This window comes from Marmota marmota, unplaced genomic scaffold, assembly GCF_001458135.2.
Source record: "Marmota marmota marmota unplaced genomic scaffold, marMar, whole genome shotgun sequence".
Lineage (NCBI taxonomy): Eukaryota > Metazoa > Chordata > Mammalia > Rodentia > Sciuridae > Marmota > Marmota marmota.
Window position 1 is genome coordinate 55803244 of NW_026000037.1, and position 20022 is coordinate 55823265.

General features: G+C 37.7%; 2 protein-coding genes across 9 annotated transcripts in view; one reads left to right on the forward strand and one right to left on the reverse strand.

Annotated features, from left to right (window-relative positions):
* Positions 1–10414, forward strand: part of Nostrin (nitric oxide synthase trafficking) — a 58645-nt gene extending 48231 nt beyond the window's left edge. For 5 of the 6 annotated variants that reach the window (XM_048812425.1, XM_048812426.1, XM_015479275.2 and 2 more), the window contains 6 exons: positions 1930–2038; positions 2943–3031; positions 5562–5687; positions 6629–6740; positions 7868–7957; positions 10200–10414. In XM_048812425.1, the coding sequence (XP_048668382.1) occupies positions 1930–2038; positions 2943–3031; positions 5562–5687; positions 6629–6740; positions 7868–7957; positions 10200–10336 (663 nt within the window). In that variant the 3' untranslated portion in view covers positions 10337–10414. The remainder of the gene's footprint in view (positions 1–1929; positions 2039–2942; positions 3032–5561; positions 5688–6628; positions 6741–7867; positions 7958–10199) is intronic. The other variant, XM_015479278.2, reaches the window with a different exon arrangement.
* Positions 10415–19252: 8838 nt separating this feature from the next.
* Positions 19253–20022, reverse strand: part of Spc25 (SPC25 component of NDC80 kinetochore complex) — a 17965-nt gene continuing 17195 nt past the window's right edge. For all 3 annotated transcript variants that reach the window (XM_048812427.1, XM_015479280.2, XM_015479281.2), the window contains one exon: positions 19253–19441. In XM_048812427.1, coding sequence (XP_048668384.1) covers positions 19317–19441 — 125 coding nt within the window. In that variant the 3' untranslated portion in view covers positions 19253–19316. The remainder of the gene's footprint in view (positions 19442–20022) is intronic.

Sequence of the window (20022 nt, forward strand, 5' to 3'; positions counted from 1 at the left end):
GTTCTATTGAAAGGCAAGGCTATAGACATGATGATTTATCTTTAATTCATGTTCACGGAATTTTTAAATTTGTTGTCTATGAAGCTTTGATGCACCAAAACTCACAACCACATATCTCAGTTGAAAAGAAAAGACTGTCTCAAATTGAGTGAATAGAATTTTCTTGATATCCTAACATCAAAGCACCCCAATGTCTATACTCATTGGCACCCAGTGTAGACTGACTTTTATTTAGTGCTCCAAAGTTTACATGGACCACAGCAAGGCAGGAGAACAATCTGACTTCAAAAATGTGAAAATATTTATAAGCCTACTGTAATGTCATGTTCAACAATTGTATCTGTGGTTTTATATGCCTCCTCCAGTATTGATCATCTTTCTAACAAATCTTTGACAAAAAAGGACACATTTAAGGAAGTTAAACAATATCAATATGCACGCCCCCCCCCCTTTAAAGTTAATCTGGAAGAAATTCAGCCCTGAAAATACATGCTTAAATAATAGATGTTCCCAGACCAAAGGAAGTCTTGGCCTGGCACAGGAGCTAGATTATGATTGGCATTCTTCCAGCAAGGAGGGACTGTGGGTTGGAGTTAGGTGTCCTATCAGCTTAGCCACAGCTCATCTGAGAGTGTGGCCTCAGCCAGGTCTCAGCTCTTGGCAGATGTGTAAAGGTGAGGTAGAGAACCTGGGGTCACAGTAGTTCAGTAGTTGTGTTTTAGGAATGAATACTTCTGTTTCAGCTTGGACCTCCTTTCCTCTGTGTCATAGTCAAAGTGCGGAGGACAAAACCAACCTCATATAGTAGTTGTAAGCATTGTGTGCAGCACAGAATATAGAGAAACTTTTATAATGCATAATATGTAAATAAAGTATTTCAGTCATGTTATTACATTGTTACAAAGGCTACTCCTTTTGCCCCCCATCCTCAAGCTCCTTTCTACACTATGAGTCACCCGAAGCTCATCTCTCCACCGGTACTCAGGATCCTAGTTCTCCTCCTTCCTTATCAGAGAAGCCTGCCTCCTCCCCTCCTCTTTCTCCACAGGTTTCTGTCCACTCACATTGAGTCACCTCCCCACCCCACCATCCTAATGTTTTTTGGTTTTTTTTTTTCTTATTTAAGGCTTGAGATAATCCAGTGAAAGCTCAGAAATCATCAGTAGTCCCTCATAACCTATGGGATAAAAATCTCTGCTTCTGCCCTAAAATCTGGCCTAGCTTGCACTTTTTCTTCCCCTAGCTTTTTACTCAAGCAACTGTTCTACTTGTTCCTAAAGCATTCCACACAGAGTCCCCACTTTGTCCTTTGCATGTCCCTGGAGTGCCCTTTATCCTCCTTTCACTTTACTGAAAAGTCCTAGTCAGTCAGGTCTTCCAGCCCCCTGGAAGCTTTTGACTGTCTCCCCTCTTGCTGCCTGCACCATTCATGGTGACACATTGCTAATTCTCGTAATGTCATGCTTCAAGGCCTAATTAGATGATAAACCCATTTGGGGCCAGAGCATGGAATTTCACAAGCGTAGAACTCAGTTCACATCCTAGCCTGAAGCCATCCTAGCCTGAGGATTAAACATGATATTTGAACCACCAAAGAACTCTAACTTGAACAATAAATATCCAACAAATAGATTTATTGATCAAGAAAGTCAAATAAGTCTCCTCCTCCAAGAATAACTTGTTCTGCTACAGAAAAAGCTCAGCTGTGTACTTACAAGCTGTAAATACAAGATGTTTTCTTCTTAATCAGGTCTAGAACAGGTAGAACAATGTGTGCAAACTAAAGATTATCCTGATTTTCTTTTTCCCTTTTTTCTTCTGCAAAGTTAAAATTAAATGGAGCCAGTGAAAGTTTCATTAAAAACTAGGAGTAGGAACTCTTACCTTTTTCCCCTTAGGTTGTTGAACATCTTTTTTCTTTCCCTGAAGGAAGAAGATCCTAACAATGCAATGGATAAAGAGAGACGAAAGTCTTTAATAAAACCGAAATTGTTGAGACTGCAAAAAGACATTGAAAAAGCCTCCAGAGACAGGGAAGGTGTGTGATTATCTCTTCAAATGGTCCAGTAAGGAAAAATATCATACCCAGAGTTTTTATTTCAAGTTAGGATTAATCTGCTTTTGCTGACTGGGCCAGGGGTCATCTCATTTGAGGAACCGCACATCAAACCTAAGTCGTATGAATAAAGAAAAAGTTTAAAAAAGAAAAGAGAAAGCAAAATGTGTAAAATAACATTCTGGCCTATTTAGGAGAGCTATATAAGTATTATACTATCACTTCTAGAAATACAGCATTTTACTGTGTTTTGGAAATTGGCTGGAATGAGAGACAATTTGTGCGATTTAAAAAATATGTTAAACCTGCCATGCAGAATTTTTGCTCTGTTTCTTTCTTTTTACAACTTTCGAAATAAGGTGAAAAATCATTCAAATTCAACCTTGTCCTTAGCAATTAGGAATGTTAGAAAGAGAAGCAGTTCTAATGCAATGCAGATGGTGAAAACAGCTGCATACTTGCAATTCTAATATGTCCAGCTTGTTTTACACGGATCTCAATAACTCATTGCAATGTAATGCAGATAGGAAATCCAAGACAGAAAATGTTTAGTGATGTAAACAGAATACTGTGGAAGAGCCTAACATTATGTAAATGTTAGAAATTACTGGAATGGGCCTACGAAAAGGAATTCAAAATCTCATCTTGTAAACTAACAATCAAGATATTTAAAGCACCCGTAATTATCAAATTTCATTAAATGAAGGTAAATGAACAATTCATTTATCATTCACTAATAACAACTATAACAGGAACTGCCCCAGCCAGTGAGAAAATACTATTTCTAGGTTCAGAACCCCTTTGAGGGGGACGGGCTCCCAGCTGTGTCCCACCAAACAGGATGAATGGTGACCCAAAGTGACCAAGAACATTGTTTCATTCTCAGGCCTGGAGCGAATGCTTACTGTGTACTCCAGCAGCTCCTCCTTCTCCAATGCAAAGAGCCAGAAAGACACAGCTGCGTTAATGGATGAGGTAAATATTTGCACAGTGATGAAGGGGTTATTTTTAAAATACTTGTTTTCCAGCCCATGTTTGCCTTTCCTTTCTTGGGACAGAACAGCTTATTGGGCCAGTCCCTTTATAGGTAGTGGAAGGGATCTGGAAAAATCCACCTACTTAAAAATGTTTGCTTTGGTATCTTCTAAAAGAAAGACACTGGTTAAAAAAAAAAATAGTATCTTAAATAGAATTCTCCAAAATAGATCCATTATCTAATAAAATGATGTGCACTTTAACCCAGTTAAGAAAAGTCTCCTAAAATACAGGGTTTACATTCACGAAGGCCTTGTGTTTGGATTTAGCTCTGCAGCTTACAGAAAACTGGGACAACTTTGGTTTTTCCATCTGTGAAATAAAGACATTGGAACTTACCTCAAAGAGTTTGTGAGGATGGAATATTATTTAGTAAGTACTAGCATAGTGCTCAGCGGAGCTCAAAATTTAGTGCAGATGGTCCCCAGATTTGACTTAGTGATTTTTTTACTTTATAGTGGTAGGTAAGTGTGTCCACACACCCATTCTGTGGCTCACTTTCAACACAGTATTGCATAAATTACATGAGATACTTATCATTTTATTATAACACAGTCTTTGTGTTCAACGATTTTGCCCAGCTGTAGGCTGATGTAAGAGTTCTGAGTATATTTAAGATAGGCTAGGATAAGCGAGGATGTTCGGGAGGTTAAGTGTATAAAATGCATTTTGGAGGTTTGGATACTGGGGATTGAACTCAGGGGCACTCGACCACTGAGCCACATCCCCAGCCCTATTTGTATTTTATTATTTTATTTAGAGACCGGGTCTCACTGAGTTGCTAGCACCTCACTTTTGCTGAGGCTGGTTTTGAACTCAAAATTTTCCTGCCTCAACGTCCTGAGATGCTAGGACTACAGGTGTGTGCCACCAAAATGCATTTTTGGCTCAAAGTATTTTCGTCTCACACTAGTTTCTTGGGACATAGCCTCATCATAAGTGAGGAGCATCTGTAATTTTTATAAGATGCTGCTTTCCATTCATCCATCAACTGGCATCAGGCCCCCAGAGAATAACAAGAGAAAAGGAAGGTGTGGTCAGACGGAAAAAAGAGGGCAGTCTGGGTGAGGGGCAAAGCCTCTGAGGAAACAATGAGCAACTTTAGAGGCAAGGTTCTTTGGGGGCTAGGCTGGCGGTAGGAGATGGTGGAGCAGAGCTGCAGGATGGTCCCACTGACCTTTTGGCGGAGAGCTTGGACTCCAGCAGCACCACAGATATTCATAGGAAGGGTGAACATTTTGACCACTTTGGAGGAACCCACATTAATAGGGCATCTTGAAAAAGACCTCAACATTTTATATAGGAATAAAGTTGAACAGATACAGATGACCTAGGTGTGAAAGATGTGTGTTTTTGCTGTGATTCAAGTGATCAGAAGTGGACTTGGGTTAATTGAGAATTCAGGAACAGTAAAAAATTTTAGCAAGTTTTGAAAGATACTAGAATCTGGGCCAGCTTTCTTTATCTAACTCTCTTATGAAGGGAAGCATATAATAATTTTGCCCAAACTGGCAATTTCAGGTGCTTTGGAGAAAGTGGACAGAAGCAGCCAATTATAGCTGTTCTGGGATTTAGTGCAGATTTCTTTTAGTGGGGAGGCTGTTGCAGGGACATTTCTTATGAAAAGAAAGGTCTGTGTCTGTTCTCTGGAGCACAGAGATCTGACACACTACTGCAATGGCACTTGGCATTAAAACAGACTCTCAGACATTTTCTGTGACCGTACAAAATGTTTAGTTAACTTAGTGCAAATAATATTTACCAAATCAAAGCCAAAAAACATTTTATGATACCATGGAATTATAAGATTCTTTCATTGTTCTTGCATAGAATTTTATCTTTGTTACTACTAGCAAAGAGCACATATGTCCCAAACTTTTTTGCAAAATTTTAAGATAAATTTATTTTTATTTCTCCTGAGTACAATAAGCTAAATACAGTTGAATATGTTCCTTGTAGGTTAAGTGACTATGAAGAATGAAAAATATTTTGTATTTCTTCTCTGCCTTCTTCAATCAACACTTATAATTTCCTTTCTTGTTTCTCAGCATAAAATTGCATAAAGCCAGTCATTGCTGCAAAGTACTGAGTAATGTAACTAACAAGGTTTCCCTATCCTATTTGCAGTAGTACAGACTGGGATACTCCTATTTTCTCTAGACTGCTATAAAAGTTTTATTTATTTTTTCTTTCAGTTTCTCTCCCTCCCTCACTCTGTCTTTCTCCCCCTCTCTGTGTGAGCTCAGCATCAAACCCAGTGCCTCACCCATGCTAGGCAAGTGCTTTACCACCAGGATATACCCCAGGCCTCAGTTACTTTTCTCTACAGCATTTTTGGTGCACATCAGTACGTGAGCTGAATGTATGCTAGACCTTGTTATTTTAAAAACTATCCTGCTGTCCCTTCAACCATCCAGTTGTGCCTTATTTTCTAGAAATTTACTCACCTGGCTAAATGATGTATTCACAGAACAATTTGAAACTAGACCTTCTGCAAGCCAACTCCTATAAACTGTCATCAGTATTAGCAGAACTTGAGCAAAGACCTAAACCCAGCCATCCCTGTAGTACCTCCATCTTCAAGTGGAAAGAAAAGGTAAAACTAAAGAGATCGATTATAATTTTTTGATTGGGCTCTCTATGTGGTGGGCTTAAATTAGCATCAAAGCGAAAAAGTTGTGATGAATTACATGTGCCATATGTCCCAAACTTTTTTGCAAAATTTTAAGATAAATTTATTTTTATTTCTCCTGAGTACAATAAGCTAAATACAATTGAATACATTCCTTGTAGGTTAAGTTACTATGAAGAATGAAAAATATTTTGTATTTCTTCTCCCTCCTCATACCTTTACTTTAGCCTTGAAATGTGTTTTTATAGTAAAATTTCTATTAAATTGAAATTTTAGTATTCATATAGACCTAAATTGTGAGGGTTTTTTTACATGCGTTTTTCTCATTTTAACATAGCTTGTGATGGGTGCTTAGTGCATAGCTTCATACACTATATGATGCGGATAATGTATAAGTTGAATTTAAAAAACTCACACCCATGTACTTTTCCACAGTTGCACTTCTCAGGAATTGGTAATGAACTCATCGATGTACATGGGTAGCTATTGCTTGTAGCTGTTTTCTGTTAGAAAAGGGAGGTGTGATGAAGGGATGGTATTCTTTCTAAGAGATTCTAGTGCTACAAAATGTTCTCAGTCATTCAGACAGAGTTGCAATAATTTCACTTCATTAAAATCCATTGAAGTTGAATTTGTAGAAGTAATGCTACAAATGCTATTATATGGTCTAGATAAACAGGTCAAAATTGGAAATTCAGACTATAAAATACAGTAATTGTCTAATTCTGAAAATACTAAGCCTTCTGAAACAAGAAAACTTAAACATAGTAGGGCTTAGGAATGTATTGAATAATTTATATATACATTCCTCACCCCAATTTAGAAAACAAATTCCTGAATCATTTTCATGAGTACATTTGATAATAGAGTTGTTTAAAATGACTTTTTTTGAACTATTTGAACAGGAGCATACTCATACTTATGTGAAAATATCTCGACCTTTTTTGGCAAAAAGATTAGAGAATGTCGTGAGCAGGACTTCTGGTGAACAGCGTAATTCAGGCCTCTCATCTTCAGGTAATCTAAAGCCCACAGAAATCTTGGACCTATTTACCTCTTGGTAAAGCACATTGCTGCATTTAAATATTATTTTCAGAACCATATTGATCTATATTTGCTCAAAGAAATCTATTTTTCAATTAATTCATTAGAATCTGCAGCTTATGAACAGATTTAACAAAAGAGGTGGGGGGAGTCAAGAAGAGTGGGGGCTGGGGCAAGCATTTATACCATGAGGAGTCACTGCAGATACCAAGTCTGCAGTCTGCTGTCCACACAGTCAAATCATCCTATCCATTTTGAGGAGCTTGGTAACTCTGTCTCCATAGCATCTTCTAAACTTCCATAGAAATCCTGTCTTCTCTGCAAGAAACAGTGATCCAGGAGGTTTGCAGGGACACTCATACACTTGGAACACATGATTTATGCACCCCTTTATTCAGTCATCTGACTTGGCCACTGTCCAGCCACACCCCACTGCTCTTCACCTTTTGACAGGCACTCACTCACGGAGGTCTTTACTCCTCATTGTTCAACTATCTACTATAATCTCAACTGCCTGGTTTCTTGATTACAAATAGACAGAGAAAATGTTTCAATAAAACCCAGGGCATTATGGTCTACACAATATATTAAAGTCTCCATTACATTGTTTGAGGAACAGTTCCATTATCACCAAGGGATGATGATAAGAATCACATGCTTCAAATAGCCAGTCTTGCGTGACTGGCAGAACTGATGTGCATTCCCAAACATGCATTCAACTTCCACACAGATTATCGAATGATGTTAACTAAGCTCATGTGAAAAACAAGTAATTTAAAATTGTCATCCTTACTCTTATGATGACAATAGCTTTTTTCCTCTAAACTATTTCCCATATTAGAATATGTTTTTTGTTTATATAGTATACATATTCTATATACAAAGTAGGAGGCTTCTTTATATATACACTGAATATATACTTATAATATATTCATATATACTTATTGAATCAAGGGATGACTATTTGGTAGAATTATAAACTTTTGAGAAAATTTCATTATATATAAACTCTGCATCACACTGTTAAATAACCAGAGCTTCTGATCATTCATTTTGCCTACTAACACAGCATGGTAATTACAACTTAATCCAATTTTTAGCCTCTGGCGTGGCCCGGCTCAGCAACAGTCTTTGCAAGGCCTTGTATTCTTTTCAAGCCAGGCAAGATGATGAATTGAATTTGGAAAAAGGTAAGAATCATTTTCAGATATTTTAATTGCCTTCCCATGCTGAAATCCTTGACATGCATGAAGTCCTGTCTTAGCACAGCAGTCTTAACCACCAATGTCAAGACAGTTGAGGTTTATAATCACCCTTCTGAGAAGATAAAGAAAGGCACCTGAAAAACTGAAGCTCAAATAATGATGATGGCTAAGATTTATTTTCTTCTTACAATCCAGACCTTGTTGAAAGCATATTGTTCAATTTAACATTCATAAAAATTCTTAAAGGCAGGGATTGTATTTATTTCTATTTTATAGCTGATAAGACTGAGGCATAAAAAGGGTAAGTACTTTGGCTAAAGTTACAGGCAGTGGCAGCACAAGATTTGAGCTGACAAATTCAGTTGTGCCCTTAATCATAGTGCTACATGGGGGCAGAACAAGGGTAATGAGAGCCATTAGAGATGCAGCGCCACCTCTTTGTGCTTCCAACATGAGACCCACTGGTGACATCTGCTCATGAGCTAGTAGAATAGCATATTTTAAAGTCTAGGTTTAGAGCCCCAGTTTAATTTTATCCCATTTATTTCACAGGAAAATATTTCTGCCAATCTTATCAGACCCTCTTTTTTGTGTTATGATTTTCATAACAAGGAATGTTATGGATGATGTAAACCTCAACATTGTTAAACAAGAACAAGTCTCCAGCCTCAACTTTCCTTAGGTGTCCACGTATGGGTATTAAAGCTAAGGTGGAGATCTGGAAATGGAAGAATTCATGAGAAAGAGCTGTGTGATGGGAGAAGGCTTTATTACTCATGGTGTGGCTATGGCTTGATAGAAAATTGAGATGGATTTTGCAGCTAAACAACAGGGACACTATACATTTGCTATTATTTCCTTTTCAGTGTGTGTCAGAGTTCTTCAATTATTTTTCTTCTTTAAGAACAAGAACACATTTCCCTGGAATTTAGGGATCCTGAGTTTCACAGTAACTTCAGTTATTTCAGTTCTTAGTTATTTGCAAAGTCCACCTTTGCTCCATATTCTAAGTAGTTTCTTTCAATGAAACATGACAGTGGAGGCCTAGGGAAGCTGGCAATACAATTTCAAATTATTTGTTTGAATTCCTGTTAATAGATTTGTCAAACAATCTGCTGACCTGGGAGAACTCCTTAGAGGGCGAACTTAAGTTGGAAATGACCTCCTAGAAGAATAAAGAGTGATTCATGACTTTAAAAAGATAAAAGGGGTTTAACAGTCTTCTTCACCTTCCAATGAAAATTGCTGGGGAAAAGAGTGAAAAAAAAATTGAAATGTGACCTCAGAAGGATGCTATAGAAGTACATCTTGGATGCTGAAAAAAACTCTTATTTTCATATCCAGGGAATGATCAGAGAGAAAGGACTCTCCCACAAGACAAAGGATAGCCAAAGGATATGGGGCACCAGGTTATACTTTAAGGTTATTAATATCTCAATGATGGTTTTAAAAGAAACCCTAGAGAACTGGGTGAGAGCTAGGAATTCCATTTATTTGAATCAATGCTTTAAAAAAGCATTGTCTTCAAATTGATGTTTTATTGATATTATCTAAATTGATAATGGGAAGTCATTTCTTTTGAATTTTGGACTGTGAAGCTAGGTGGAGTAGAGAGGAACTGTTTTGATCCTAAGCTGTCTTGATCGTCAGCTGAGACGTGTTTGTAGAAGTTAACATACCAAGCCACCATGGCCATCAACACATGAAACACATAAAGAACAACACTGAAAAAGAGTTTGCTGACAACCCTCTGTTATAGACAAACCAGGCAGCCCGAAATCCAACTTGATACTCCGTTTTAAGGGGGGTGGGTACTAGAGATTGAACCCAGGGATGCTCTACCACTGAGTTATATCCCCAGCCCTTTTATTTTGAGACAGGGTCTCAATAAGTTGCCCAGGTTGGCCTGAAACTTGAAATCTTCCTGCCTCAGCTTCCCAAGTAGATGGGATGACAGGGGCATCATGCCCCAAAACTCTAATTTTGCTTTTAAGCAAACCATTTCATGGCATAACTCAGTTATTAATTACTTCAGTCTTTTGAGTATTCTTCGGGATTATGCCAGCTTCATACAAAGTTTTCTTCATCAGCTGTATCAAATGCAGAAAATGATGCTCCCAGTTAAACCTTTGTATGTAGGATTTCCTTAAAACTCCTACCAGTCAGGCTCTGGCATATGCTCAAGTTGCAGAGACCCATTTGTCTAACTAAAGGTGTATTTTCACAGGAGACATTGTGACTTTACATGAGAAGAAAGAAGAAGGATGGTGGTTTGGATCTTTAAATGGAAAAAAAGGCCATTTTCCTGCGGCTTATGTGGAAGAGCTACCTTCAAAGCCTGGGAACACAGCTACACAGGCATAAAACAAACACCTTAGCACATTGACTTACTTTGTAAACTCTGCAGTGTGGTGCACATAAAAATAAAGTGCTGTAATCTTTGTGAGGTTTTCTTCTTAAATGGGTGGTAGAGTCCTATCTGTAGGTCACTTCACTTTGCACTCACAGTTGTTTGCTAGAAACAGAATCAGATAAACGATGGATGGTGAAGGAGGCAAGAAAGAGACTCCATGGTTACTAGAGTTTATGAATTCAAAGAGACTCTAGAGAACTCCTGGCATAACGGGTGGTGGGGAGGTATTAGTTCAGGGTGGAGCCATGTGCCTGAAATCAGTTACCTGGTAGAATAGCAATTAAGATTTAGATGTCCTTTTCCTCTGGACTTGGATAGCAACAGGGCACAACAAACCTACTAGGGGTAAAGAAAGGCCTGGGAAATAAGGAAAAACACAGATTAAGTCCAAGAAGAATAGTGATTGATAGGCAAGTAAGATACCAGCAAGATAGATCCAGTTTGGGGGACAGAATAGAGGATTAGGAACCCAGGTCAAAAGCCCATGGGATCAGAAGAGGGGTGGTCGTCCAGATCCGAGGCAGAATGGAGCTTCAACCTCAGACAATGACTTCCTGTACAGGGGCTTCCTATTCAGTCCCTGCCCACACCAGCTGCTCATAGAGTTAGGGCAAATGCCAGCCAGACACGCCCGGAGACCTGAGGAAAAGAGCAAGGTGGATAGAAAAGGGTAAGGAGGCACAAGTATCTGAAATCCCATGCCTCCTTGCCTATTTGGAAACTAATTGGAAATAAGGAATTTTGTACTTCCCAAATAGGTCATTGTGGAAGCAGGTCCCTTGTGAAACAAACTTGAAATGCTACTGAGTCTCCAGTTTGAAAGGAAAATCTTGGAAACCAACACTTTCCATTAAAATGGAATAATATTTGTGCTACTTCCTCAAACACCCTGTAATGAAAGACTTGAGGATGAGAGAGGCTAGGCCCCCAAACTTATTCTGAAGGAAACAGTTTAGAATGGGGATGTTAAAGCAGCATCTTTCAGAAAACAGATTAAATCTGCCTGAGATCACACACTCCTTTGAATGGAAGGTGATGGTGTTGATGGAAATACCTGGACATGTTTACTTTTGTGCCACATAGAGTCTGTCCTTTAGGACTTCGCTATAGGCATTAAATGAGCAATTAAAATCCAACTTGTTACTCTCCTCACCCCCCTTTTAACTTTTCTTTTTTAATTAGGTATATATGACAATAGAATGCATTTTGATTCATTGTACACAATTATAGCACAACTTTACATTTCTATGGCTGTACACGAGATGTAGTGTCGCATCATACGTGCAATCATACATGTACCTAGGGTAATGGTGTCCATCTCATTCCACCATCTTTCCTACCCTCAGGCCCCCTCCCAACCCCTCCCTCTCCTTTGCCCCATCAAAGTTCTTCCATTTTTCCCATGCTCCCCACCCCATTATGGATCAGCATCCAATTATCAGAGAGAACATTTAACCTTTGTTTTTTCTAGGGATTAACTTACTTCACTTAGCATGATATTCTCCAACTCCATCCATTTACCTGAAAATGCGGTAATTTTATTCTCTTTTAATGCTGGGTAATATTCCAGCGTGTGTGTGTGTGCACGCGCGTATATCACAATTTCTTTATCCATTCATCTATTGGAGAGTATCTAGGTTGCTTCCACAGTTTAGCTATTGTGAATTGAGCTGCCATAAACATTGTTGTTCTTGTGTCACTTTAGTATGCTGATTTTAAGTCCTTTGGGTATAGACCAAGGAGTGGGATAGCTGGGATGAATGGTGGTTCCATTCCAAGTTTTCTAAGGAATCTCCATACAGGTTTCCAGAACCATTGCACTAGTCCCACTAGCAATAAATGAGTGTGCCTTTCCCCCTATATCCTTATAATTTTAAGAATGAATTTCTAAAACCAAGTTTTATATATATGTGTGTGTGTGTGTGTATTCTGGGTCATTACACTCTTATATAGTATATAACTAACACAATAGATATTTATAGATATTAGATCTCAAGGAACTCAAGTAAAATTTGTTATGAGACTTACAGTCAAGAAGAACAGATCTGAAGTTTTAATGTCATTTAATGTGTATTAATGAAGGCTTTCTGCATGAAGAAAGTTGGCTGAATAATAGTGAACATTTGACTATGAAAAGAGATTTAGAATTTATATTTCCTTTTCATCTTACTTTCATTAAGCCCTGATGGATAAAATAGTGTGTAGCAATTGACTGCAGCCTATACCAGACTATTCTGTAAAGAGAAAGTAATGTTAATGGTGGTTGGACCCTGAAGCCCTTTGGAAGTAATTTTCAAAAAGAGACATTTCTTTTTCTTCACAAATCAGTTGTACTTCATGAAAACATAAATGTTTTTCTTTTTTTGGAATGTTGCTGCAAATTCTTTTGCATTTGTGACATATACTTTGTAAGCCTCAAAGAAATACTATCGGGGCTGGGGTTGTAGCTCAGTGGTAGAGTGTGCTTAAGCAGGCACAAAGCCCTAGAATTGGTCCCCAGCTCCCAAACAACAAAACAGAGGTGAGGGGGAGAGACATTACAGTCTTAAACTAGATAAAATACAAATATATTTGGGTATAACACACTTGTAGAATACCTTTTTATTAAGGCAAGAATTTTCTGTTTGAACAGATGGGATGTCACACCTTAGATTTAGGATAAAATTGAGTGCATATTCAGAGAGAATAATGATGTGCCCAAGTCTTCCATATAGAATAATTTTAATATTAATGCTTTTAAACTATTAATTAGGATTTAATAATTATACTCCATTAAGCAGTTTCATATGTCAGAAAGTTTTTAGCACCATTAACAATCTGAATTATAGACCATGGAAGCCAGAACCAAATTTTCACTGAACACAGAAAAGATGTTATTCTACTTTATCTCCTTGCTAATTTAGTAAAAGCTAATACATCCATCATTCTATCAACCAGAAAGATCTACTAGTTTCATTTTTAAAAAATTTTCAATTACTCAAAATAATGAATATTCATGATTAAAAGGCATTTTAATCACGTAAAGTGCCTTATGATCCATCAAAAGACAATATAATAGTCTTGGGTAAAGTAAATTTTATTGTACAATATTATAAGCAGATTAGCAATTTAAAGTATAGTTTATTTGCTCTCTCCTCCAAGACGAAAGCCCTTCCCCCAATGCCAGCGACCTTGAGGGATAATCAGCCTGACTGGGAGCAAGGTAAGCACATTAGGATCAAGCCCATACATCCTATTGTCCTTTGCAGTATCATGTAGGAAGAAAGTATAACCCAGCTAGGGAAGATGAGCTTGGTGGTGTAGGGATGAGAAGGTGGGGTTGGATTTGCAGCAGTGTGGGGACATAGCGTGGAACAGGTATCTTTTGCAGAGAGAATGCACAGGTCAATAGCTGTCCATCCTCTAGTCCCACAAAAACCTGGGTTGATGACTAGTTGACGTCCCTTGAGACTTCTCAATGAGTCACAGAGGTCCTAAGGGTCAGGTACTGCCAGACATGGTGGTGCATGCTTGTAATCCCAGCAACTTAGGAGGCTGAGACAGGAGGATCACGTTTGAGGCCAGCCTTGGCAACTTAGTGAGACTCTGTCTCAAAATACAAAATAAAAAACTAAAAAGGGCTGGGGATATAGCTCAGTGGTAGTGTGGCCCTGGTTTCAAAACCCAATTCTGCCAGAAAAATAAAAACAAAAATTAGAGGGCAGCTACCCTAATAACTTATAACTCGTTTCTGAGATCTACAGCTACTCTGTTATTTTATTGAGGCTATTTCCTAAGGATCTAGAAAAAAATATTCCCCTGCTTTCAAAAAAGTTTGCTCTTAAAAAAAAATTATACTTCTATAAAAGCATGAAAAATAAATTATGTAAGTTCAAATTTGTTTAGAATCTCTTATGGAGGGTTGTCAGCTGTGGAGTGTTGTGATCATTCCTTGGTCCTTAGGTATTAGGACAATAAGGCAAGGCAGAGATATCATTTAGATCAAGGTTATTGCTAGGTAAGAAAAAGGCAAAAGAAAGTGAGATACACATCTAAGAGATGGGCAGGCAGATCAGTTAAGACAGTGGCAGGTAGCCGTGCCCTTTGGGGCCTGATGCCTTGTGTAGTTGCTGTCTGTTTGAAGGTCATATACCTGTACTTTTTGAAAACTGAGGACCTATGTCTGTGTATTTGCGTCATTAAGTGCTTTCTGGCCTAGTGATGCAAGCAGAATATCATATGAGTCAGCTGACCCTCAGGGCAATTTGACCCTCATCCTCCTTCTGGAATGTGGAGTAAGAATGGTATCTCTGGGTCAATGACTAGTCAGTGGCCCTTTTACAGTTGTTCCCCTGTCCTGTCTCCCCCTTCTCCCAGCTCATATACCTATGCTAACTTATTTCCTTAACAAATCTTAACTGTTAAGAACTTTGTGGTGGCTGGGGCTGTAGCTCAGTGATACTCAGTGTAGTTGCCTGGCATGGGTGAGGCACTTTGGGGGGTTCATTCCTCAGCACCACATAAAAACAAATGAATAAAGTAAAGGTTCAATTAAAATGAAAAAAGAAAAAAGGAACATTGTCTTTGCGTAAGGCAGTAGTATAGTGCAGTCTAGGTAAAGCTCATGGACTCAGGTGCCAAACTCTTGAGTTTAAATCTCAAGTCAAACATTCATCAGCTGTGTGACTTGAAGTTTCTTAAACACAGTTCTTTGGACTCCTTATTTGCAGAACAAGGTTACTGATAGTATATACCTCACAGGTCGAGAGAATGCAAATGAGCAGATATGTGTAAAGGACTTGGAAAAGGGTTGGGCTGGGTTCATAGAAGGAGTAGACTTTCCTGTTGAGAAAAACAAGTCAAAAGAAATTGCCATGGCCCAAGGTGCTTTGCTTGGCATGACAATGTACTTTTCTTTATATAGTTTTGGGTCCCAGCAGCACATATTGTTCCACACAGTCATTTTGTGACTTTCCTGCTATAGGTTTTTATTCCCAGATTGTGCAACAACTGCACCCCACTCCCCATTTAGAAGCAATGGATGACTATTCCTTGAAGAAAAGTGGCTCTAATAGGGGAGAGATCCATTTCTTACCCTTGCAGGGGAGTATGAAGTTCTTCAAAGAAGCTGTACCTATATTAAAGGTCTGCAGATTGCTTGACCTTGGCTGACTAGAACATCATGACTTGGAAAGATTCGATGTTGTAGGTTAACCACCAAAACTATCATCTTGAGAACTTTAATAGCCTTATACCTGAACTTTTGTATCTGATCCAACATTCTTGTGACTATTAGATAAACTTCTTGGAATGTACATTCAATTCTCATTTCTCAAATGTACAGATGCAAGAGATTCTAGAGAATTTCTTCTTGCTAAGCAAACTGTATCAATGCCTAGTGTCGTCTTAATGTGGTTCAAAACATTAGATCACCACGTTTGTGGTATGGAACATGTCTTTCCATTAGTTTCAATAAATAAAGATCTTCCCCCAAGTTTTAAGTATAATTGAGGATATACTTCAAGCAGAGAAATTCAGTAACCATGACTTCATTGTTGTGGTCATCTGATATATTTGGATGCCACACATCTGTTTTCTTTCCCATTGCAGAACTACATCCCCACCCTTAACCCATTTTCCAAGGTTAAACTGCCTCCACACCTGGACTTTTGAAGGGATCTAGTATAGTTCAGCATATGCACATATCCCCTCAGTCACTAGCATTTGGTGGACTGGGAGGAATTGAAATTTGTGGGGATCCATCACATAGAGCTTCAGCCCAGAAGAAATAGCTAAGAAATGGATCATGATGATAAAATTTGAACTCTAAGTCAAGCTATTTTCACAAAAACTAAACTTGGGTCTTGATATCATTGCATATATTCATTTAAATGTAGATAGATTAAATAAGGCCAAATGTAAAAGTCTGCCCAAGGAAAACTATAGAGTTTGCTCATTGTACTCTATTAAAATACTGTGTTCTCATCTGCAGTTTCATTTTCTACAGTTTCAGTCACTCACGGTCAATTGTGATCTGAAAATTTAAATAGACAATTCCAGAAATAAATTATAAATTGTTAAATTGTGTACCATTCTGAGTAGCCTGATAAAATCTGGCACCATCATGCATCATCAGGCGAAACATCTTTTTTTCCAGCATATCCATGCTGTATGATACCTTTTAGTTACTTAGTAGTGGTCTCTGCTCTCAGGTTGACTGTCATGATATCATAGTGCTTAAGTTCAAGTAAGCTTCATTTGACTTTTTTAGGGGGGGTACTGAGGATTGAACTCAGGGGCATTCTACCATTGAGCCACATCCCTCGCCCTATTTTGTATTTTATTACAGACAGGGTCTCACTGAGTTGCTTAGTGCCTTGCTAAATTGCTGAGGCTGGCTTTGAACTCTTTGGCTTTGATTCTCTTGCCTCCGCCTCCCGAGCCACTGGGATTACACGTGTGTACCACTGTGCAGGGCCCTTATTTGACTTTTTTATGGTCTATTTTATTGTTATATGTTGCATTAGTTATTGTTAATTTCTTATTGTGCCTACTTTATAAAGTTTAATTTATCATAGGTATATAAACTAGTATATACAGGATTTGACATTATCCATGGTTTTAGGCATCCACTGGTGATATTAGAAGGTATCCCCCATAGATAAGGGGGAATTATTGTGCTCTCTTTAGCCAAGCCCCTTCTGAAATAGGATAAGCCTATTATTAGTTACACATATTCTAATCTCAAGGTATTATGGTTTGGATCTGGAAAGCCTCCCCAGGTCTCATGTGCTCAGAGGTGGGGCTTTGGGGAGGTGATTAGATCATGAGGGTTCGGATGGATTAATCCACTGATGACTGCAGGTACTGTTGGGAAATGAGACCTCTTTGGAGGAAGTAGGTCACTGGGGGCAAGCCCTGAAAGGGTTTGTCTTCTCTCTGATTCCTTCCTCTCTCTACTTTGTTGGTATGGGCTGAGTAATTTTTCTCTGCCACGCCCTTCCATCATGATATTCTACCTTGGAGCTAGCCAAACATAGAGTGAATCCTCTGAAACAGTGCGGGAAAATAAATTCTTCCTATTCTAAGTTGTTATTGTCAGGTACTCTGGTCACAGTGACACAAAGCAGAATAGCACACTAGGGTAATTTATTAGACTTTGACCACTACAGAAATAATACAAACCAGCAGTTCCTAAAAGCTGGAATGTCTACTAGTATGAGGCACTTAACACATTTCTACCAGTTCACTGCATTCTTCTCAAAGAAATTCTACTGTTTATCTGAGCAAAGCCCTGAGCCACATCCAAGGCAGGAGTGGAGATACTCCTTTCCTACTCCTATTACTAACTGGCTCAATTCTGACTATTTAGAGAGAAGACAGCAGAAGGACCATGGAATCCTTTATTCTATGGTCTTTTAATTGTGCCCATGATATCTTGAAACATTATTATGCAATTTCAGCACACCTACATACAATCAAATATACAAGGAAAGGATGGTGACAAAAACTAGATTCTGGAACAAATCAAGATGTGGATCTAGTCTGTGTTAAATAGACTCAATGTGGTTAACTTATATACAGACCAGAATTACATGGTACAAATATTACAATTAAATCTTTGCCTTTGAAATTTTGAAAATATGCCCTTTTCTGGATATCTTAGTAGGATATTGCCAATCTTCTTCTGAAGTAAAGGATTATCTTTTATTCTAGGGGCAGATCCTTCTTAGTGTAAGAAAAAATATTCTTCTCTCTTTTTCTTATGATATTAGGATGATAGTAGACAGTAATCTTTATTTTGCCAAGTACTTTATCAACTCCAAATTTGGCCCATTTTTTAAATCTTTGAATGACCTTCACAAGCTTAGAGAATAGTAAGGCACAGTGTACAAATTCTCAATCTCAGTGCTAGGAATAAACTACCTGACTCTGATACTTTAAAACAAACAAACAGCCAATTGTGGTGGCATACACTTATAATCCCAGCAACTTTGGAGGCTAAGATAGTAGGCTCACACTTTAATGAGATCCTGTCTCAAAATAAAGAAAGAAAGAAAGAAAGGGCTGCGGCTAGGGATGTAGCTCAGTGGTAAAACACCCTTGGTTTCAATCCCCAGTACCAAACAAATAAAAGCATATACTTATTAACTATTTTTCATTTTTAAAAGACACATTTTACCTTATCAATACTCCTGAAAATTTTAATTAAATATTTTAAAGAAATACACCTTTCAGGGATGAAACATAATTTATCTTCAACCCTCAAGTTTATATTGTGCACAGACCCCTGTAACAAAACTCAGGTTAATAAAAGGAAAAACAAGGTTTATTAAGGTCTCCTAACCTCAGTGAAAGATAACTCAAAGCAGTGGTTTAGAACTCTGGTTCATCTTCAACAAAGAGTAATATGTTTTTAGAAAAGTGGCAAGACAAAGGAAAGAGTTTGGGCTTCTAGATGTGGGAAACAGGGAAGGTAAGTTAAGGGGAGTAAATCAATGAAGCAGGTTTGTTCTGAGCCAATGATAGCTCTCTTCAGTGATTAACTTCTGTCTTTCCTTAATAGATATAATCTTGGAACTTTAATAAGTAGGCTTTTCAGTCTACTGCAGAATTAATAGCTAACATACATTATCAATGTGTGGGATTTTCAGGGTGGGATAGTTTGTTTATTTAAATTTATTTTTGGGAATGCAAATTATCATATTTTACATTCTGCTTCAAGGCAAATAGCAGGAGGGAAGGTAGCTTTTCTGACTCTGCTTCTTGACCATCTTCAGCTCTAATTAGGTATTTATGTCAAAGAGGAATATTTTGAGGTAATATATGCTTGTTTCCTTCATACCACATAAATATCACAAAAACACCAAAGAACTATAGCCAGACAATAAGATGGGCATTCTTTTATAAAGAAATGACAAAAAAACCAACCTTGTTATATACATTTATACATTAATTATAAACCATAGCAGTAAACGCTTTCCGAACATTGGCAATAAAAGCTGAAAAATTGTTGGTCTTCCTTACATTCTCTTGAAATTCTGCTAGGCACTCAAGATGAGGAGCACTATCTGATACTAGAAGGAAAAAAAAAAAAGAAAATAATATAAATGAGGGTTTTACTGTGTGTGGGAGAGAGTATTTCTAATGTAGATGCTTTCATTTGATTTGAATGTTAATTACATTTCTCTGAAATGCTTTCAGCATAAAATGATACACTTGATTTTCACATGCTAACTATCTTTTGGACCTTTCCTTTGTTTAATCTCTAAATATTCAAATCTTAAATACTACAAACCTGTTTTAAATTTAAACAGATGGTATTCAAGGGATTGAAGAGCTTAGTGATGCAGAATGCCATTTCCCACATCTTAGACCTATATATATTATTTTTAGGTACTTAAACTGTCTTAACAATTTAACTCTCAAGTCATTTTTCTCTGCAAAACTTTGGTCTAAATGACTTCTAGTTTCAGGCCACTGAATCAAAAAGAGAACAACTTTGAATGTCATTCCCTAATAACTTCAATTATAAAGAAATACCTAAGGTTTTACTTACAAATAAAATGGAAGTCATTAGAAATGGATGCTATTCCAGAAATGGTATTTACAGCCTATTAAACAAGTGAGACTCAAAGTCACAAATAATATATATATA